This window comes from Oryctolagus cuniculus, chromosome 4 (assembly GCF_964237555.1).
Source record: "Oryctolagus cuniculus chromosome 4, mOryCun1.1, whole genome shotgun sequence".
In the NCBI taxonomy this organism is placed as follows: Eukaryota; Metazoa; Chordata; class Mammalia; order Lagomorpha; family Leporidae; genus Oryctolagus; species Oryctolagus cuniculus.
This window is the reverse complement of record NC_091435.1, coordinates 4,790,737-4,813,948: the sequence shown is the minus strand read 5'-3', so window position 1 is coordinate 4,813,948 and position 23,212 is coordinate 4,790,737. Positions and strand designations below refer to the sequence as shown.

The window sequence follows — 23,212 nt, the reverse complement described above, 5'->3', positions numbered from 1 at the left end:
CAGAGCCCCCCAGCTGGGTGGAACAAAATTGATTTGAAGTGGAAGAGAATGGCAGAAAGGAGGTCTCCGTGCTTCCCAGGTGACACCCACACTGCAAGGCATAAGCTAAGATTTCTCCTCGCCAAGGAATCGCCATCACAAGCCCCTCATCGTCCTGGGGGAGCACTGTTTTCCAGAAGAACTGTTTGTCTTTCTTCCAAGAGAGATTTCTCCTCCTCTGAGAAGTTGGTGGTTGAAGGGAGTGAGTTGGAGCCAAGAGGGGGAGATGAGAAAGCACACTTGGAATAATTAGCTAGAAGATGCAGTTCTACAAGCGCTGTCATTCATTAAAGAGTTGTCAATTTCTGAAGTCAAGTGTGGACCAATTTTAATGCCCCATTTCATGGAAATGGAATGTTACAGCATTAACAAGTGCAAGGTCCAATGCAAACAGCAGGTGTACCTACCACGGGTTTAGGGTTTAGCAGCTGGACATGGAACCCTTGCTCAGAGGAGGGTTGGGGCTGTGCACATGCTGTTAGGAGGACTGAGAAGTGGAGAGAGGCACAGTCCTGAGATACCACCGTGGTTCCAGGCTGCAGGGCTATCCCCACGTCCGAAGGAAGAAGCTGCCATCACCGGACGAGGTGTGCATGTACAATTCTCCAGGTTTGTGTCTGATGCTGTTTGTTGATCGTTCACCACGATGTTCCCTCTAAACTCCTCCCTAAACTACAGGGCCCCCAAGCCTGAAAGCTACACTTCTGGCTCATTTGTCACCACATTCTGATTTGTGTTTTATCAGGAAGAGTCAAGAGCAATGATCAGGAAGGTCAAGGGAGAAACCGGTACTCACCTTCAAAGGCAGAAAGCAGGCGAGTGGGAAACACCAAAAACCAGGTGTACAGCCAGTGTGGGGAGAACTGTTGCAAATCACTGCTTTGGTGCTGTGGGCAGCCGTTACCACTGATGGGAGCCACGTTTCACGATTCCTGCATTTCTCAAGTGCCCAAAAGGCCGCTTTGCTTGTCCCATCCTTCCAAAAACCCTTACCTGCACCTAACACCTTGTTCTAAATTCCTTCTTTTTTTTTTATCTTTTATTTAATGAATATAAATTTCCAAAGTACGACTCATGTGTTACAATGGCTTCCCCCCCCATATCGTCCCTCCCACCCACAACCCTCCCCTTTCCCACTCCCTCTCCCCTTCCATTCACATCAAGATTCATTTTCGATTATCTTAATATACAGAAGATCAGCTTAGTATACCTTAAGTAAGTATTTCAACAGTTTGGAGAAGGACAGAGATATCCTAGTACAGGAAGCTCATAGAACCCCCAATAAACATGACCAAAAGAGATCCTCACCACGACACGTGGTAATTAAACTTACCACAGTGAAACATTAAATTCCTTCTTGATGAAACACCACACCTTAGCTGAGACAGCTTCCAAGTACTTCTCATGTAAATTGGCACATAATTACATTAAGTTTGCAATTTAGTTCTCTTAATCCCGTCTGTGTGTGTGTGTTGAAGAACTCTATCCAATGAAAGCAGTATCATTTTCAAGACCACGATGAGCGTTCCCTGAGAGATGTCATGACTTGATAGCCCACTAATTTAGCATGCCAATATCATGGTTATTGTTGTATACTTATGGTACAAGTTTATTTCTTATTAGTAAGATGGAGTATTGGCCCTTCGCTGACTTATCAGAAAGCTGAACCACAAATTGACCACAATTCTGCATTTCCCAGGAGGAAGTGTGACACCAGAGATGGTGACAGGCTGCTCAATCATGCTGGCACCACTAGGGCTCTGCGCTGGCACTGAGAGGGGTCCCTGGGGATGTGCCCACATGCGAGGTCTCCAGGTACCACATCCCTGGAGCAAGAGCTCCCTAAACATTTGCCCCACATGTGGCATCCTCTACCCACAAGAAGACCACTAGAAAGTTCTTGGGGGGGGTGCTATGTCACATTGGGTTAAAGCCCCGGCCTGAAGTGCCGGCATCCCATACGGGTGCCGGTTCTAGTCCTGGCTGTTCCTCTTCTGATACAGCTCTCTTCTATGGTCTGGGAAAGCAGTGGAAGGTGACCCAAGTCCTTGGGCCCCTGCACCTGTGTGGGAGACCTGGAAGAAGCTCCTGGCTTCGGATCAGTGCAGCTCCAACCATTGCGGCCATCTGGGGAGTGAACCAGCGAATGGAAGACCTCTGTCTCTACCTCTCTCTGTAGCTCTGTCTTTATATATATATGTGTGTATATGTATGTATGTATGTATATATATATATATATATATATATAGAGAGAGAGAGAGAGAGAGAGAGAGAGAGAGAGTTCTTGGTGGAAAGAAACGAGAAAGAGGGAAGGTGGAACAGTGGAGAGCAACAAGTGTGCTGAGGTTGACTGAGTCAACTTTCTGATGAGGAGCTTCTGGGGTCGCACGGCCACTCCCAGGGCCCCTGGGTGTCCAGCGGTGAGCACAGAGGGAGGCAGCAGGTTTGCATCTCTGATAAGTTTGTTTCAACCTCCAGAGGGAGAAATTGTAACAATATGCTGGACACTCGCCTTCTCTTTTTTTTTTTTTTGTGCTTACAACCCGTCCCCAAGAGCTCATTGCTTCCTGAGGCCCACTGTCCCTGCTTGGGGACCACACAGCAGAGCTGCGGCCATCATGCATGGAGACCACGGCGGACTTTGGAGTTGGGTTTACTTTTACCTCATGGGCTTAGAAGCTGTTACCTCCTTTTTGGTTCTTTTGAGCTCTTTTCCTGGATTCACTCAGGATTCATAGCACACAATGGGGCTCTCCAGGGGACAGGGACACTGAATAATACTGGGGACCAGATACGGTGGACTGGTAAAGCAGGTGTTTAGGGAAGACCTACGGGGATTGCCACTGCTCCAGGAAACAGACGGCTGAAGAGGGGTTGGAGGTGTGGGGCATCTTCCATAACACAGAGCATGAGCTGCCGTGGTTAGAGCTCAGGTGAGCAGACACGGGCAGGTGGGGGGCGGGGCAGCAGGTGAGCAGCCACCTCCACAGGGCCAGGTTGCACCTACTAGGCCAGGCCATAGCTGGAGTGGTTGGCCCATGGAGACGTCAAAGGCAAGAAGTGGGGAATACTGCAGATACCCCTTCTAGACCAGGAATGCGGAGGGCAACTGCTCTGAGAAGAGATGGTGGACTCGTTTGAAAGTCCGCGTGAGTGTCTGCCAGAGTGGGAAAAGGAGGCTGAACACCTGGACACTGAACCTGGGGGACACTCAAGTCCCAGGCTGTGGGCAGAGCGAAAGCTGAAGAATACAGGCGGCAGGAGTCAGGGACTCAAACTTGGGAAGGCACTTGGAGGATCAGAGAAGGAAGGGTCATCCTACTGGGCTGTGTGCCCTGTTCCCCTCGGGGTCATTTGCATAGGAAACTCCCTGCCTCCCCAGAGAAACAACAAAAGAGAATTTGACAAAAGGGAGCGTTTGTTGCTGGATCATTAGCCCCTGCCCAGATCTGTCCTGGGAACAGACAGCAGGTTTTCAGTGTGGTCCAACCATCTCTCGGCTGCTGAGGTAGGGGTGGCCTCGGTGACCTCCCCCAGGAAGTCTGCGATTGGCATTGGCAGAAAACCTGTCCTAGAATTAGCCTGCTTGAGGCACCAGAGCTCATCCCTTCCCAAGTGGTCCTCATGGAATTCTGAGACAGGTTGTGAGAAAAGCTGTGGGCAGCAGCAAGATGGGGCATTCCAAGGAGAGCCCTTGAAGTGGAAGGAACCTCCAGAGGGGGCCACCTGAGACAAGTGACCGGGTACGGAGAAAAGTATTCGTGTCTACCTGGAACTGGTTACGATGCATGGAAACAGATTACTGCTGTGCAAGTCTGCCTCATTTCTCATGGATTGCTCAGTAACAGAATCAAGTTCCTGTTGGCCTCTATAGAGTCCATGGCCACAGGACAGATTGCCGTGGGTGGGTGGACACTGAGCCAAAGAGGGGGCTTCTGGGACCCTGGTGGCAAGGGACAGGCAGGCTCTGTGGTGGATGAGCATTCGTGAATACAGAAATGATTACCTCCAACAGCTTGGCTGAGGACAGTAGGAGACCGAGCAGGAGGAAGTGGCTTCTTTTTTTTTTGTTTGTTTAATGGCTGGGAGGGCCAGGGCTGGGTCTCCCACATGGGTGCAGGGACCCAAGTACTTGGACCACCCTCAGCTGCTTTGCCAGGCTGCCAGCAGGGAGCTGGATCGAAGTGGAGCAACTGGGAGTCAAACCAGAGCCCATGTGGGACGTGGGCTTGACAGGCGGCAGCTTGACCCACTGTGCCACGGTGCTGGTCCCCAAGGAAACTGCTTCTACACCAAGTAGTAATGGGTTGCTGGAAGACCCCTAGGGGAAGTGGAGATTGGGAAGCTATGATCTTGCATAAATATGGAAAGAGCAGGAAGGGCAGAGGGAAGGAATGGGCAGGGAAAAAGTCAACGAAGTGGTAAAAGGGCAGGACACTAGAGGGTCACCTTGTCCTGGAACCTTCTGCATGTCCTAGAAAGTGGAGAAAACAGAAATCCCCTAAACCAGAACAACTTCTCCCCTTCTGGGAGAACTGGAGGTGCAGACAACTGGTCAACAAACACGGACAACTAGAGGGTGAGCAAAAACTGTAGCCCGTGGATAACCAACATTCACCACATTTCAGTCAGATTATTAATGAGCATAAAAATGACTTGGGTAAATGAAAAGACTGGGCATTGTCAGGCGAGACTCGAGATCCCAAGGATGCCAAAGCCCCACTCCCCATTACTCTTTGCGTTTATTAAAATCCTCCAGTGTTTCCAGAATATTTTTTTGGATCTGCGGAAATTCATGCTAACATTAACCTCAAAGAAACAAACAAAAATGTATGTAGGGAAGCAAGGCTATTTTTAAAGAATAAAAATAGTGAGGGGAGTAGTGTCACATGAGATATTTAAAAGTGCTAGGAAGAGAAAGATTGCTAATACGTGCTAGTGAAGCTAAACCAGGAGGCTCAGCTTAGCAAAGAGAGCCCTAAAGCACAGATTCCAGTAGTCACATCTCTTTTCAAGTTAGTGGGAAAGGTTTAGTTATCAAATCAATTGTTTGTGGACAACTGGCTAATCATGTAACTCAATGACTAAGACAGCAATGATGATCATGAAAACAGCTAATCTGTATTGACTAAGTGCTATGAGCCAGGCATCATAATGAACGTGTTCTAGGAATCATCTTTCTAAATCATCCCATTAAGCCCCTTATTTTATCCATTCCACACATAAGAAAGCTGTGGGTCCTGCAGGGTAAGTAATTTATGTGCAGGAACAAACCGGATCCCTTCTCCTTCCTGATGATTTGTGCTAGCTCGTTAGATTTCTACATTACTTCTCTTTCTACAGCAAAGTCTAAATGCAGTGAAGCTCTGTACAAGAGCAAAAGGACTCCAGAGCTGGAGATGGAAGCACATCGGCATTTCTTCCCTTTCTGGGAAGCACAAAAAAGCAAATGGGAGAACGAAATGTAGACAAGTGTCAGTGCTATTGACTGTGAAATTAGAACGTAGCTAAAACCCCAACTGTGGGAGACATGGCCGACTGACAGTGCAGAACGAGCAGAGGTGTGTGAGTACGTATGAACAGTGTAGAACGAGCAGAGGCGTGTGTGTGTGTGAGCAGTGTAGAACGAGCAGAGTGTGTGAGTGTGTGTGAGCAGTGCAGAAAGAGCAGAGGTGTGTGAGTGTGTATGAGCAGTGTAGAACGAGCAGAGGTGTGTGAGTGTGTGTGAGCAGTGTAGAACGAGCAGAGGTGTGTGAGTGTGTGTGAGCAGTGTAGAACGAGCAGAGGTGTGAGTGTGTATGAGCAGTGTAGAACGAGCAGAGGTGTGTGAGTGTGTGTGAGCAGTGTAGAACGAGCAGAGGTGTGTGAGTGTGTGTGAGCAGTGTAGAACGAGCAGAGGTGTGTGAGTGTGTGTGAGCAGTGTAGAACGAGTAGAGGTGTGTGAGTGTGTGTGAGCAGTGTAGAACGAGCAGAGGTGTGTGTGTGTATGAGCAGTGTAGAACGAGCAGAGGTGTGTGTGTGTATGAGCAGTGTAGAACGAGCAGAGGTGTGAGTGTGTGTGAGTAGTGTAGAACGAGCAGAGGTGTGTGAGTACGTATGAACAGTGTAGAACGAGCAGAGGCGTGTGTGTGTGTGAGCAGTGTAGAACGAGCAGAGTGTGTGAGTGTGTGTGAGCAGTGCAGAAAGAGCAGAGGTGTGTGAGTGTGTATGAGCAGTGTAGAACGAGCAGAGGTGTGTGAGTGTGTGTGAGCAGTGTAGAACGAGCAGAGGTGTGTGAGTGTGTGTGAGCAGTGTAGAACGAGCAGAGGTGTGTGAGTGTGTGTGAGCAGTGTAGAACGAGTAGAGGTGTGTGAGTGTGTGTGAGCAGTGTAGAACGAGCAGAGGTGTGTGTGTGTATGAGCAGTGTAGAACGAGCAGAGGTGTGTGTGTGTATGAGCAGTGTAGAACGAGCAGAGGTGTGAGTGTGTGTGAGTAGTGTAGAACGAGCAGAGGTGTGTGAGTGTGTGTGAGCAGTGTAGAACGAGCAGAGGTGTGAGTGTGTGTGAGCAGTGTAGAACGAGCAGAGGTGTGTGTGTGTATGAGCAGTGTAGAACGAGCAGAGGTGTGTGTGTGTATGAGCAGTGTAGAACGAGCAGAGGTGTGAGTGTGTGTGAGCAGTGTAGAACGAGCAGAGGTGTGTGAGTGTGTGTGAGCAGTGTAGAACGAGCAGAGTGTGTGAGTGTGTGTGAGCAGTGTAGAACGAGCAGAGGTGTGTGAGTCTGTGTGAGCAGTGCAGAACGAGCAGAGTGTGTGAGTGTGTGTGAGCAGTGCAGAAAGAGCAGAGGTGTGTGAGTGTGTATGAGCAGTCTAGAACGAGCAGAGTGTGTGAGTGTGTGTGAGCAGTGTAGAACGTGCAGAGGTGTGAAGACAGATGGGCTGTGGCTGGGCATCAGCAGAGTGGGTCCCTGCTGAGGGTGGAAACCATGTCTTGGTGGGAAGTGTAAGGAGTCTGGGTGGAACAGGAGCTCCCTGGACCTGGTGTGGGCTTTAGAATTAGAGAACTGGAGTTAAATGAGGAATTAGATATTTGTGCAAAGTGATCTCTTTCTGGGTACATCTGTATGATTCGAATAACTGTGACATTTTCCTGAGAGAAGCTGCAGAATGCAGACAAGCTATGAAGGACCATTGTTCCCCTTGCCTGCTAAAGTAACACCAGCCACATTGGCAGTGTGCTTAGCCACGGCACAGGTGCAACCAGCCCCCTATGGCTAGCAGCGACCTGGCCGGTGAGCCAGGAAGGAGATGGCAGAATTGGTCTATGACACTTCTGGGAAGGTCTCTACAGGGAGCTGACTCTGGGGACAAGGCATCCCTCCCCTTCTCTGCGTCTCACCAGGGCAATGTGAAAGTTGTCAGTGCAGCTCAGAGGTCACTTTGTGAGGATGCAGAGGCACGCTAAGAGTAGCAGACCCCTTCTTCACAAATTTGGCTCCATGACGACCCAGGAGAGCCAACCAAAAGAGAAGGGAATCTTGTCATCTGTGATGACATGGTTGAGGCTGGCGGCCATGATGCTGAATGAAATAAGTCAGGCACAGACAGACACAACATGCTGTCATCCATGTGGAGTCTACAAACGTTATCTTGGGGGCAGGTGTTTGGTGCAATGGTTAAACCACTGCTTGTGATGCTCACATCCCATACTGGAGAGCACGGGTTCAAGTCCCGAATGTTCCCCTTCTAGCTTCCTGTTGTTGTGCACAGTGGGAGGTACTGGTGACGGCTCAAATATCTGGGTCCTGGAGACCCATGTGGAAGACTTGCAGTGAGTGCCTGGCTTTGGACTGGCCCGGTCTTACTTGTTGTGGGTGTTTGAGGAATGAACCACCAGATGGAATCTTTCTCTCTCTCTCTCCCTCTCTCCCTCTGTTGAAAAAGTGAACCTCACAGATGTGCAGAGGAGAACGATGGTTGCTAGAGTCTAAGGAGAGAAGCAGGGGTGGTGGGGGAGGGTGACCAACAGGTGCAACCTTACACTTAGGAGAAATAAGGTCACGCGTTCTATTGTACAACAGGGTGGCCATAGCTTCCAACAATCTACAGCATATTCCAAAATAACTAGAGGGATTTTAAATGTTCCGATCATAAATAAATGATGAGTGTTTAAGGTAACGCACAAGCCAATTACTCTGATTTGATCATAACATAAGGCATACAAGTATTGCCCATAAATATAGACAATTATTACATGTTAATCAAAAATAAAATCAGAAAACCAACTAGCCCTGAACTACCCACGCCCACACCCCGTGTACGAGAGTGAGGAAGCCCTGAGAATTTCAGCTGCTGAGATGAGCCTTAACTAAGGCAATAGATTGTGGAGTACACTTGATGGTGTCGTAGCATGAACTCTAAGCAGACACTGAAGTCATATGAAACACGCTTATGTTTGTTGGCGTGGAAAGACATGCATCGCAACCTGCTAACTGACAAAGATACAACTATAAGCTAAGAGCACTCATGTAATGTTAGAGTTCTACATGTATCTGTGGGTATGTGGTGGCTCAGGGCCAGGCCTGAGAGGCTGGGGGAAATGTGTACAGTGGTTATCTTTGGTTACCTGTGAAAGAGGTTATTCAAAGGAACTTAACTTCTCTCAAACTTGCTTTAGTCATTTCTATTTTTTTCTTTGATGATTTGACACTGCTTATGAAATTTAAAGATACAAAAAGTACTATAACTTGATTTGCAAATCAGGGCTGGGGAGAGACAATGGCCTATAACAGCCATGCCAGGCATAGGGTTAATTCATATGCACGGAATACTTAGAAGTGCATAAGGCGGAGAGGTGAGTGTGCAAGTTACACAAACCAGAAATTCCCCAAGAGGGAAATGGAAATGATGAGCACACACAGAATGAGCCTTTTGAAATATCACTGGTAATATCAACATGCAAATTTAAATGGCGAGGTGTTCTCACTTATAGGACTGTGAAGATTAACAATGAGGATATTATCTGGTTGGCAAGGTAGCAGGTACACCCTCTCAGTGCTGGTGGCCAGACTCCCCTCGGCCAAGACAGAACCAGAGCTTAGCAGGTGCTGTGCTGCTAGGAATGCACCTCAAGAAAGGAATTATGGGGTGAGCATTCGGCTTAGCGGTTAAGATGTCACTCGGGACTCCCACATCCCACGTCGAAGTGCCTGGGTCTGAAACTTTGTTTTGGCTCCCGACTGTACCTTGCGGCTAATGCAGGCCCTGGGAGGCAGCTAAGATGACTCTAATGTCTGGGTCCCTGCTGCCCATACTGGGGGTCAGGATTAAGTTCTCATCCCTCAGCTTCTGTGTAGTTCAACCCCTATCACTGTGGGCCTGGGGGAGTGAGCCATCAGTGGATGAGAGCTAGCTTTCTCTCTCTCTCCCTCTGTCTCTCTCTCTCTGCCTCTCAAATAAATAAACATTGAAGTAAAGAGAAAGTCACAAAGATGCCATGGAAAAGATTCCACTCATGAACATCAATATAAACCACTGAAATTGATGCTGTTTCACTATTTCCAGGAGTTGATGCACGTGGGTCTTCCCCGTGACCTGAAGCTGAAAGCCCAAGGATCGACACTCCGGGCAGGCCTCACTTTTTGACCCAAGAGCTTCTTACATGGGCAGTGTGCTACCTGGGGGGGCCCTGGGGGATTTTTTATTTTTAAGATGTATTCATTTATTTGAAAAGCAAGTTACAGAGAGGCAGAGGCAGAGAGAGAGAGGTCTTCCATCCGCTGGTTCATTCCCCAGATGGCTGCAATGGCCAGAGCTGTGCTGATCTGAAGCCAGGAGCCAGGAGCTTCTTCCAGGTCTCCCACACGGGGGCAGGGCCCAAGGCTTGGGCCATCTTCCACTGTTTTCCCAGGCCATAGCAGAGAGCTGGATTGAGGAGGAGCAGCCAGGACTTGAATTGGCACCCATATGGGATGGCAGCACTGCAGGTGGCGGCTTCAGAGCTACACCACAGCACTGGCCCTGGGAAATTTTTTTCAGATTGAGTTTTGCTCCCCCAATCAACATTTAGCAGCTTCTTCCCTGTCTCTTCTTCCCCAAAGGATAAACACCAGCAGGGTTGGCCAAATGCACTGTTAGTTTTGCTTCAACTGTTGTTGTTTTCATAATAAGAAAGCTCAACATATTGTTTGTTTTTTTTTGTTTGTTTGTTTGTTTGTTTTTTGGACAGGCAGAGTGGACAGTGAGAGAGAGAGACAGAGAGAAAGGTCTTCCTTTTGCCATTGGTTCACCCTCCAATGGCCGCTGCGGCCGGTGCACCGTGCTGATCCGAAGGCAGGAGCCAGGTGCTTCTCCTGTTCTCCCATGGGGTGCAGGGCCCAAGCACTTGGGCCATCCTCCACTGCCCTCCCTGGCCACAGCAGAGAGCTGGCCTGGAAGAGGGGCAACCGGGACAGAATCTGGCGCCCCGACCGGGACTAGAACCCGGTGTGCCGGAGCCGCAAGGCGGAGGATTAGCCTGGTGAGCCGCGGCGCCGACTAACATATTGTTTTAAAGAGCGTATCTAGGATGCAAACTGATCAAATGAGAAACAAGGGACCGGCACTGTAGTGTAGCAGGTAAAATTGCCACCTGTGATGCCAGCAAGCCAGATGGGCACTGGTTTGAACCGGCTGCTCCACTTCTGATCTAGCTACTTGCTAATCCATCTGGGAAAGTGGTAGAAGATGACCCAAGGATTTGGGCTCCCACACCCATTATGGAGACCTGGATGAAGCTTCTGGCTCCTGGCTTCGGCCTGGCTTAGCCCTGCTGTTGTAGCTATTTGTGGAGTAAACCAAAGAATGAAAGATATCTCTCTCTCTCTCTTTCTCTTTCTCTCTCTCTCTTTCTCTTTCTCTCTCTTTCTTTCTCTCTCTCCCTCTCTCTCTTCAACTCTGATTTTCAAAATAAATAAATCTTTTTTTAAAAAAAAAGAGAAACAAATATGATAGCTCAGAACAACTAAATTGTGCGGGTAATATGATTGTCTTCTTAGAATTGTACCTCTGAAATACAGGAGATCTGTTCTCTTTATAGTAATGAAAATACAAATAGATAAACAAAACATATACAGTGGCCCTTAGTTTCTTGGGAGAAGAGAAGATATGATCAGTGGAGATCACTAGAATAGAAGGGGTACCTCACAAGGTTTGTGGAAAAATGGAACTAAAAGATAAGTTTATTTTCAATGAAGGAATACTTTTGAAGGAATACATGGTTTTATTCATGATAGGTGTCTTTCATGAAATTTTTGAAGATCTGTCATTTGCATGGCTTTCAAAATTTTTTCTCTCCCTTAAACTGGGCCCTCACTGTTTGATAAATAAATTAATAAGATGAATGAGGCACTTGTATTACGGAAGAGTGAATTAAGCCACGGCCTGCAGTGCTGGCATCCCCTATCAGAATGAGAGTTTGAGTTTCGGCTGCGCCACTTCCAGTTCAGCTCTCTGCTAATGAGCCTGCGAAAGAGGCAGAAGTGGCCCACGTGTCTGGACCCTTGTCACCCATAACACAGGCCCACAGAGAATTCCAGGCTCCTGGGCTCAACCTGGCTCAGTTCTGCCCGTTGCAGCCATGCAGGGAGTGAACCAGTGGATGGAAAATCTCTCCCTCCCTTTCTCTCTCTCTGTCACTCTGCCTTTCAAATAAGTAAAATAAATCTTGAAAAAAGAAAGATGCATGAATAAGAAATCGAGGAACGTTGGATATACTTGCAAATACAGTTGAGGAACCCTTGCCAGAGAAGACAGGATGGTAAACACAAATTATTTTCCCAGTGACTAAAATGGTTCTACCATTAGCTCCCACACTCCAGATTACTGTCTATTTCTGGTCTACGGCATCATCTGAAGCAGGTGGACTCTCCCCCTGACTTTGAAATAGAGGTGTGGGTCAGAGCGGAAGTGGGGAATATCGGCCCCCCCAAATTGACACAGGATGTGTTGTTTTTAAAAACAGCACACCAAGGAGACACGTGACTTGTGTTTTCTAAAGTAACCAGGTCTCTCGAACTTTTTTAAAGCACTTACTCGCATATGGTTACATATTGGGGAAGCAATTTTCCCAGAGTCATTCTGACAGTTCACAGCTGCACCCCCACATGCGCAGGCTTGCAGCAGTCTGGGAGCAGACCCTGGTCACCTAAGACAGGTGGGCACGCGTGCAGTTTCCCAGGTACTGGACTAACCCACCTGGGTAACCCACTCCCTAGATGCCGGCCTGATGTGAATGGAGGCACCAGGGAGGATGTGGGAACGTGGGTTTGCAGGAGACAGCACGACGTATCCATTCACAAGAAACATCTCTGGAAGCACCAGACCCTTTAGAGCACAGGGCCCAAGCACATCACGTGACTTCCTACCTTTAGAGAATTTCCAGACGATGGTGGGTACCGGGTAACCCTCTGCCGAGCAATTGAGGATGACAGCTTTGCCATAAATCCCATCCTGGTCCCGCGGCTGAACCACGAACTTGGGAGGAACTGGAAGGAGAGAAGAATTGTGACCCATGAGAGGTGTCACTTTAAGAACCTGAATAATTTTAATGAACATTAAAATACAAAAATGCTTGACATGGAGGAGACTTCAAAAAGTGCCAGAAATGCATATTATAGGGACAAAAAACATGTGTGGACTTCAAAAAAATTTTGCAACAAAGCAAACTTATTTTTTTAATTTCATTTTCCCATGAGCCATTTGAAATGGCCCCATATGTGCAGAAATGAACAGTGTTTGTAGCTTGGGACAAATAAAAGAAGCAATCTTGGCATGGAGGATTTTTCTTCTTCCTACCAATGAGGCTCGGTAGAGGAAAGCGAATTGTATTGGGGAAAACGTGCCCCTCAAGTGTGGGCGTTTGATTAAACCAGGGCCAGCTAACATCTCGCTTTTGATTAGTGTTCTCCAAGATCTTCAGGAATTCATTCCAGGGAGAACAGAATCATCACCAGCATTGAAAGAACACATTAAACAGATGTGTGCTCCTCAAGTAGCAATTATCAAGGATAAGTGTTCCTCTTGGGTGCGAACTCTTCCAAGCACTTGGGGTCCATTTCTCCTCCCAGTGGAGATGCAGGGAGAATGAACGGGCACTCCGTACAAGCAATAATGAACACAGCATGGGCATGGAGTCTTTCCAAAGACCCCATGAGGCTGGAACGACCCTCACCCCTGCCGTCAGCACCACTCCAGGCCAATGGGGCACTACGGAAATCAGCGGGAGTCAGGCAACGCGAAGACCGGACAGTGCCCCTGCTGCTCATCGGTGAATTGCGAGGAGCCAGGAAGCCCTGTCTCTAACTAAAACCCTCACAGGCACCCTGCTATAAACCCACCTGCCAAGCAGCAGCACAAAAGCTTCGACTTAAGCTCTGACAATCTCAAGAGTCTTTGGGTCGCAATGAGAAGTGGGCACCCTAGGGAAGGGGGCATCCGGGAGGGTTGTGATCCCTGGATCTTGGCCGCAGGTCAGAGCTACGTTATGGCGACTTCAACAGGGCAGCCACAGTTGATGTGGGAGGAGGTGGGGCATTGGCATATATTACATGCTCCCTTCCCTGCCCCCGTTTCTGGCAAGGCGGACGGCTGCCCGTGACATCTAGAGTCCCAGAGACAGAAATGCGTGCTGCAGACAGAGGGGGATTCCAGCCACCACACACAGTGCCCTGGGGGGAAGGTCTGGTTCTGGGTTAGAAAGGGGCTCAGGAGCATGTTAAAATTAAGAGCCATTGCAAGAGGCATTTTGGCCACAGAATAATCAGGGAGCAGGAAACTCGATCAAGTTCACAGGAAGAGGGAGCCCCCCCACCCCCTGGCCCCAGCTCTACCACTTGCTGCAGACGGGCACTGTACAAGTTATCCGGTGTCTCTTGGCCTCATTTTCTTTATATGCAAACTGGGGATAATTGCACTACCAGTTTCGCAGGTTTATGTAAGGACGGTGTGAACTGAGATTGGAAAGTTCTCATAACAGCAGTTGGGAGGTATTAAGTGCAGTAGGAGTATTGGTTAATTTAGCAAGCGTAGATATGTCAGGCTTTGAGGCATCCTTAATGAGCAAAGTTCTCAACTTGCAAATGAAACACACAATGCACCCAGCCAATGGGTCTCTGGGATACTGCTTACCCGGTAAGTACTATTTCTGCACGTGGCTGGTATTCTGAGACACACATAGTCAATAAACTATATTGAAAATAAAATATTGGCCGGCGCCATGGCTCACTAGGCTAATCCTCCACCTGTGGCACCGGCACCCCGGGTTCGGGTGCCAGGTTCTGTCCCGGTTGTTCCTTTTCCAGTCCAGCTCTCTGCTGTGGCCTGGGAAGGCAGTGGAGGATGGCCCAAGTGCTTGGTTCCTGCACCTGTGTGGGAGACCAGGAGGAAGCACCTGGCTCCTGGCTTCGGATCGGCACAGCATGCCGTCCATAAGCGGCCATTTGGGGGGTGAACCAATGGATGGAAGACCTTTCTCTCTGTCTCTCTCTCTCACTGTCTAACTCTGCCTGTCAAAAATAAATAAAATAAAATAAAATAAAATAAAATAAAATAAAATAAAATAAAATATTATGGAATGAATTCTTAGGGTGAAGTCATTTCTAGGAAAAATGTTAGATATTATATAGAGCAAAGTTTCCTAGTAAAGACAGTCAGTCAACTTCAAGGGAAGATTACAAAGTTCACAAAATCAACTCAGAATCAATCTCCCTGGGGTGGAAGGCAAATTTTTAGGCATCTACCTGCCATGCTCCATTTGACTCCAGTTCTCGTAAGAGCAAGAAATCCCCCCCCCCCCCCCCCCCCGTCAAATGGACAAGGTCACCAATCTTGTATTTCCTCTGGGAAAATGTCCAATTATAATTGACCCACAACCCTTCCCCTCAACTTGGTTTAAAGCCAAAGTGATGTTACTTAAAAATTCATCAGAAGTTTGTGTGGGGAACAACCATTGGCATACTGAAAGCATAAGGTAGGGGCTGGTACTGTGATGTAGTGGGCAAAGCTGCTGCCTGCAGTGCCAGCATCCCACATGAGCGCTGGTTCACATCCCAGCTGCTCCACTTCCGATCCAGCTCTCTGCTGTGGCCTGGGAAGCAGTAGATGATGGCCCAAGTGCTTGGGCCCCTGCACCCACGAGGGAGACCCAGAGGAGGCTCCTGGCTCCAGGCTTCAGATTGGCGCAGCTCTGGCCATTGTAGCCATCTGGGGAGTGAACCAGCAGATGGAAGACCTCTCTCTCTGCCTCTCCTTCTCGCTCTGTGTAACTCTGACTTTCAAGTAAATAACTAAATCTTTTTTAAAAAGTATAAGGTAAATACAGATGAAAATAGCTGCTGAACTCGTACAATGGTTCTACTGTGCCATTACTGACAGCTCTTCCAGACACTGGGAGGTGCAGCCAGGGCCCCCCAAGTGCACCCTTTGTTCTCCGACTGGGACTGTCCCTTCAGAGACCCACACTGGTCCGTGCTCATGTGAAATCCTAACCAAGAAGTTTCAGAAGTAAGTGTGTTTTTGAAATGTGAAGGGTATAATTCACAGCTCAGTTATTTGACTTTAAATGCATATATCATGCAAGTTGAGATCGCCTTGAAAAACATGACTAAGTGAATAAGCGAATTCTGACACTTTGTAAAAAAGAGAGCTCTGGGTGATACACTTTCTCTTCAAAAGTTGACGGAAGACCATCACCAACTTAAGTATCCAAATGGTTTCTTCTCACGGACAGGCAGTGAGTCGGCTCTTTTAGTGAGTTACCAGAATAATTCTGCACTGGTAGGTTTGCTGGTACCCAAAGCAACCATACATGAGACTAGGCCCACTTAGCTCCCACACAGGTGAATTTATGCGTGGATTCAATTTTGCCAAGCAAGGATGTAGGAGTTGAGTCCTGGGAGAAGTTTCCTGGGTTCCTTCGTTAACCTCGAGAATAAGAAAAAAGACCTATGGCCTTGGGGGATTTCTATCCCACTGAAATATCGGCAGTGTCATGTCGGATCAGCCCGAAGTCTCAAAGATGAAAAATGGGGAAGCAAAGCTTAACTTGCAATCTCACATCCTCTAAGCACTGAGCATAGCCAATCTCTTTAGGGACAGACACATTCCCAGTATTTTTTCTCAAGTAAATGACAGTTTATTAAAAGTAGTGAAGATCTTTGAGAAAGAATTAGCTACTGCCTGATCCGGAAGTTTTTTTTTTTTTTTTTCTGCAAAATAACAGGCCAAGATATGGTTCTGGGCAAAGCAGGAGTCCCCCGCTGAGTCATTCAGCAATAAAAGTGAACAGTAGCTGAGAACCCAGTGTGCTGCAGGCACTCCAGGTCACCCCCTTTGCCCCTCCTCGAATTCTCTTCAAGATAATTCTTATTTCTTGCTTATTAGAGAGGACTTCCCACTGTTACCCACTCACTTCTGTGCGTTTCTTCCCTAACCTCCTTCACCTCTTACTCAATCTGCCTCCTGAGTTGTGTAGCCCACTCTCAACACGCTGATGGCTTTAATCTTTCCTTTGTGTGTAGACCAAGTCTCACAGATAACTAGATACTTCACAAATGCCACACACTCAAGCCTCCAAAATGGTACTTGTTCCACCAAAGACCCCACTCTAGCATCTCACGGTGTCAGGTGGTGACGATGCTTCCTTGAAAATGTATCCCACAACCCCCAGTCTCTTCATCTCCATCCTCATGTACTGGGCTCATTTGGATTCAGCACCAGTGGGCAAGACAGCTGGGATGTTGTACTAAGGGCAGAGGTTGGTCTCTCTCCCTCCCCCTCCCCTCCCCTCCCCCTTTCCCTCTCCCTCTCTCACCCTCTCTCTCTCCCTCTCCCTCCTTCTCTCCCTCTCTCTCCCTCTTCCTCTCTCTCCACTGTCTCAGGCCTCCTCTGATGTCAGGAATCTCTTCTCGCTGTCACTGGTACAACTCATAAACACCAGAAGCAACTGTCCACCGCCGAGGGCCGAGAGCCAGGTGCAGCCGCTCTGCCTCCCATCCTGCACCCCAGGGGACACTTCTGCGGCAGGTTCCAGCCTGTGCCAGCCCCAGAGCCACCGGAAGAGCTGACGAAGGCAGGGACCCATGACTCAGGAGCTCTGCAGTGGGATCCCACACGGTGCCTTTCTAAGGAACGACCGAGAGGGTGCTGGAGGCTGCTGGACCAGAGGTCACGCGCTGAGGACCACTGTGTTCTGTGAAGTCTCAGATGGCTCCCAGCAGGAGGGACTCCCCACTCACCATAGCAGTAACTCCCTCAGGAAAGCAACTTGGACACACTTTTTTCTGCCCTTCAGGATCGAATTCTTTCCCATTCTGTAACTCTGGGAATGAGAAATTACAACCCAGGCAAGTGATCTGCAGCTAACTGTCCCTTGGCATCTGTTCTCAAGGGGACACAAGCCAGGACAAGCTCCGTATGGCCTCTTATCTGGGTTCTCAGCGAGACTCCTCACTGGCCTCTCTGCTACCAGCACTTCCCTTGACTCCATTCTCCACACAGGGATTCGCAGGATCCTTCCAGACAGCGTGTGTTCCCTGCTCAGTGCAAATCATCGTGCACACGCACCGCCCCTCACACGGTGCACTCCCCAGGATTTGAAGACGGCCAGTGAGTCGAGTCCGTGGCCTCCAGTTCCAATGCTGGCATTCTCCTGTGGCAGGTTTTGCTCCAGCCATTCTAAAGCCTGTCTGTTCTCCACACTCAGCATCGCTCTTGCTGCTGGATTACCACTCGCTTCCCCATCTCTGTCATCGAGTCCCCACTTGTAATTGTTGACATCTCTGGTGAAAACTCGCTGGGGCCGAGGTGCTTCTCTGAGGCTGCAGACGAGACCGGTGCTTCCCTGATGCCTCTGTTGTCCTGGCGCAGTCTTCACACAGCTCATGCTCTGCATGTCCAATTGCCTGTACCCCACACGAGGCTGTAGAGTAAGAGCAGTTCCTTCCCCACAGACCATACGGCTCAGCACATGGCACACGGCCGGAGCAGAGAAACACCTGCACATCTCTGCTGGCTGGACAAATAAAGGAATGGCATGGTCATCCCAGCTTTGCAGAACAGGGAAACGGAGCATTGCCAAGTTATTAGCTCAGATCAGGGGACCCCTCACACCCCCAGGTCTCTGAGCAAGATGGGCCCCAAAGAAGCAGCAGCTGAGAGAGACCAACAGAGACCCGGAGGATTCTGCCCTGAGATACAGAACACACGATGGAGGGATCTTTAGCTTCTGGAACTGTAGCGATTTGGGCTAAACTTAGGATAAAGACGGAACTCTGAAGGCAATCTGGGTGCGTGATTCCCTAACGTTCGCTGTTTCCCTTTTTATAAAACTATATTTTATGTCTTATTTGTATAACACTTTGGTATGTCATAATAAGCATGCTTGCCAAAAGAGTTGGTTTTCCCACGAAGTGATTTTCCCCATGGGGACGAGGAGCGATTACGGAGATGGAGAAACGGGTTCAACCCACAGTTCCAGCACATCCTCGAGAGGCAAATGGAAACCATTTCCCCACACATTTCTCCAAGTCACAATTACACAATTACATGCACAATTACCCAGCACTCCTGTCTCCCCAAAGGAGAGAAGGAGTGCTGTAAATATTTATATTCCACATTATTTATTCATTCCCAAAGACCCAGATCCTGGCATGAGATTCGCACAGGCTTTGTGCAGCCTCAGAGGAGTTCCTTGGAGAAAGTTTCCTTCTAGTGTGGCCTACAGTGAGGGTTGTTTAAAATGCAGGGATCTTTGGCTTGACCCAAGTATCTGCGTAACTGTTGTGGTTAAGGCCAGGATGGTAAGTTTCTGATAAGACAAGCGTGCCTTTCTGCTGGGGTGTGGCGCAGGGTTTACGGTTGGAACTCCTGGGGCTTAGTTTCTGTGGGTGTAGGCCTTCCTAGCCAGGAAGAGGGACAGGGATTTGTTTTTTTTGTTTTTGTTTGTTTGTTTGTTTTTTGTTGTTTTTTGTTTTTGACAGGCAGAGTTAAACAGTGAGAGAGAGAGAGAGACAGAGCCTTCCATTGGTTCACTCCCCAAATGGCCACCACAGCAGGCGCTGCGTGGATCTGAAGCCAGGAGCCTGGTCTCCCATAGGGTGCAGGGCCCAAGCACTTGGGCCATCCTCCACTGCCCTCCCAGGCCACAGCAGAGAGCTGGACTGGAAGAGGGGCAACGGGGACAGAACTGGCGTCCCAAACGGGACCAGAACCCGGAGTACCGGTGTCTCAGAAAGGATCAGCCTAGTGAGCCACGGCGCCAGCCGGGATTTGGTTTTATGGGAGGTAAAACCACTGGAAACTCTTAGGTGGGGGTTGGGGGGAAGATAAACCTCCCCCTTCTCCACGGGATGGAGAGAAGTCAGGATCCGGGGAAGATTTATTCAGGACACTGCAGACTAGAACCCACTGCGTTCCTTCCCCCTGGAGAAGAGGCCCTTCCCACTGCTCTGCCCTTGGGGGCCCCTCCTGTCTTGCTGATTGGTGGGCACGCCAGTCCCTGTTGTCTTGGAACACACAGAACTCTCCCTGGCTCAGAGTCTGTGTACATCTTGGTCTCTCTGCCTGGACCTCACCTCCTATAACTTCCGTGGCTCACCCCTCTCTCTGGCCAAGTGTCTGCTTAAATGTATTTTCAGAAAGACTTGCCCTGTCTGTTAGACCTGTACAGCCATTTCTACAGCAAGCCCCTTCAACCCTCGGAGCCAGGGTGTATTTCTCACAGTCGTAGCCAACTCCCGGCATCGTCACCCATCATCTCCCTCCTAGACTGGAAGTTGAGCCCTAGGGGGCAGGAACTCCGTCTGTTTGATCGTTGTGATATCCCCAGAACAACATTTACTACAAAGTAATGTTTAATACATGTTGAAAGAAAGAAAGAGGGGACTAGCACATCAGCAATCTCACCAATAACATACGCATGATATAGTGAACTGAGGTGATCTTCATTCTCCTGTGAACTGAAGACCAGTGGCAGGTCTTTCAGAGAGTGCGCTTGCCTCTCTAAGTGCAGCTCACCATCAGAGCCACACACAGCTGATCCACCAGAAGACAGAAGCACAGAGCAATTACCTCCCTAGAGATCACAGAGAGGAATCATGGCCTGGCATCTTTCCTGTGAGGAACAGGAGCCCCAGATGGGTGTAGTCTGTCACTAAGTATAGTACTGTCCTCCAAGACGGCTTCTCGGATACCAAGGTTGAACACGGCCTTGGCTCCGCTGTCATTCAATCCTGGGGAAGAGCTAGGGAGTTTTTCCTTTATTTGCTTGTTAAATTTCCCTTATGAAAAAGCTAATTGATTGTGAATTTAGCCTTCAGAAATCTTCCCAGTGACCTAGGTTATTTCAAAATGCACTGTTTTACAATGACCCAGGGGCATAAGATTGATGTACCACATAACTAGGAACTGGGTCTCCAAATTCCATTTCTATCATCCACCTATTCTACGTCTCAGCTTAAATTTCTTAATTATCAACTCCATCCCTGACAGGCAATGTATCACCAGTGCCAACAGTTTATTCAAAAACGTATCATACTTTTGTCTTTTTGACGTATCTGCAAGGCTACCATTCTGATGAGCTGACTCATTGTTGGATGACCACATGGCCTTTTCTACAGAGTATGTTCTCTTTCATGTTCCCAAGTTATGTAGATATGAGAGGAAGGAGGGAGGGAGGGAAGGAGGGAGGAGGGAAAGGAGGGAGGATGGAGGGAGGGAGGGAGGGAAGGAAGAGGAGGAGGAGGAAGGAGGAGGGAGGAGGGAGGGGGGAGGGGGGAGGGGGAACAGGGAGGGAAGAGGGGAAGCAGATCTCGCCACCCATGGAGTGCTGATCACATGCTAGACACAGTGATAAATATGTCACTTATTTTATGAATTCATCAGAAAACCTCTATTAAGTAGTATTCCGTTCTAGGAATAAGAACACAGAGGAAAAGAGAGATTAAGGAATCCGCCCAGGGGCCACACAGCTAGCAAGCATCCAAGCTGGGTCAGGGAGGGATCCAGAGAGTCAGACATGGAGGTGAGTAGGGGTCTCCTTGGCTCTCCTATCTGCAGAGCCACAGCTCAGTAGCTGCTACCCGACTGGTCTTCCCCACTAAGGGGTTCATGCTTCCCACCATTCCTACATCAGGCAAGTTCTTGTCCACAGCACGAGCGAATGGACACACCCTCACCGTGGCACAGCCTCTCTGTCTTGCCTGGTTCCCCACTGACGTCAGGAAACAGGCTGAGTGCTCTGTCCTCAGTTCACCAAATGAAGAGCTCAGCTCACGCCCGTGCTGAGGCCACAACTACTGCTCCATTCTACAGATGAGGAGGCAAAGGCCCAGGGAGATTCAGTCATCTTCCCACAGTGGCAGGGACAGCGAACCAGCAGAAACGTGGCCGAGGTCTGCCAACAGAAAATCCACCTGCTGCCACTGCTTCTCTTACCCTTTCTAAAGCCTACTTAGATATCTAGGCTGATGGGGCTCATTCCTTCCATTAAGACTTTAAATCTGAATATATGACTTAATTGAATATATGGAACAACTATGATCTTCCCTGATCAGAACTCATTCTGCCCATGCAATTCACAGAGTCACTTTGAGACTTCCAAACCACCCTCATTGTGACAAAATTTGACTACAAAAATTTAATTTCTCCGACCGATATAGGGCTGCTCGGATTTTCTGTTTCATATTGCATCTATTTTGATAATTTGAGTTTTCAAATCATTGACTGATCTGAATTGTCAAGTGTATTTGCATGAAGGTATAATATTCCTTTATTATCCATTTTAACTAATGTCTTTAGGAGCTACCATGAGGTCTGTGTTCATACTGGTTTCCTATGGGTGCAATATATTGCAATATTATGTTGTGATAAATCTACTGGCTTTAAATGGCATGAACTTACTCTCTTATTATTCAGATGATAAGAAGTCCAACATGTGTGTTCTGCAGTCAGTGGGTAAAATATCCACAATATCAATTGAGTGCATTGCTTACTATTGTGGTTCAAGTCTTCTCCAGTCCTACTGATTTTCTGTTGATTTATTCCATCAGTTACCAAGAAAGAATTGTTGAGTTCTGATTGTCATTGTTTTTTGTCATTTTCTTTACAGCTTTACTAGGTTTTCATCATTTCTGTTGAAGTCCTATTGTAAGTGCATATACGTGTCAGCTTTTTATGTCTTGTTGATGAATTGATCATTTTATCATCATAACATCCACTTATTTATTCATTCTGATATTTGTCGTGTCAAAGTCTATTTTGTCTAATATTCACACAGCCCATCAAGATTTTTATGATGATAGATATGTCATATTGTTTTATCTTTAACCGGCTGATAGCATCGTATTTAAAGTGTGCTTGCCGTGGATAGCATATTCTTCATACTGGATATTTTATCAAGAGTGACAATTTGTTTGGTTTATATATTTAGTCTACTTACACTTAGTGTAAATATGGATATGATTGTGTGTAGGTTCACCACGTCTTCGTATTCCATCTCCTTTTGTGAACCTTTTCTCTTTTCCTACCTTTTTTATTGTTGATTGCACACATGCTGCCATTCTGTTTTATTTTCTTTGTTGCATCTTTGAAATTGCTGTGTCTACATTGCACATATTTCACTTCCAATGCCTATGTTCAAATAACACTGTACTATTTCATGTATATTTTTAAACAGTCTTACAATAATAAACTTCCATTTTTTTTGTCTTTTAGTCCTTTGTACATTTATGGCTGTGTATTTTGTTTTTGCCTTTTATAAATTGCATGATACATTATCATTGTTTAAACATCTAGGTATTTGTTTTAAAGGAAATAAAATGAGATTAAAATGTCTTCTATATTTAGCAATAATTTTGTCATATTCAGGACTCTTCATTTTTCTATCCAAATTCTCACCTGGAATCATTTTCTTTTAACTCGAAGAACAACCTACTATTTTATTGTACTGAATCTTAGCTCTCTCAACTTGCACTTGTCTGAAAACGTCTTTATTTCTTCTTCATTTTCAGAGCATATGGGAAAGCATTTTGTTGGCTGTAGAGCCCTTGGCTGGTGAGTCTTGTGCACTTCAAAGGTGCTGTTCACTTTCTTCTGCTCCCATTGTGTCTGACAAGTTGTCTAAAGCTGTCTTAATTTCTTAATTGCTCTGGGTGCTTTTAAC

The 23,212-nt window shown here is 47.7% G+C and overlaps 1 protein-coding gene across 3 annotated transcripts in view; it reads right to left on the bottom strand.

The window, feature by feature from the left end:
• DSCAM (DS cell adhesion molecule) overlaps positions 1-23,212 on the bottom strand; it is a 722,199-nt gene that overhangs the window by 240,547 nt on the left and 458,440 nt on the right. For all 3 annotated transcript variants that reach the window (XM_070071799.1, XM_070071800.1, XM_070071801.1), the window contains exon 10: positions 12,420-12,539. In XM_070071799.1, coding sequence (XP_069927900.1) covers positions 12,420-12,539 — 120 coding nt within the window. The remainder of the gene's footprint in view (positions 1-12,419; positions 12,540-23,212) is intronic.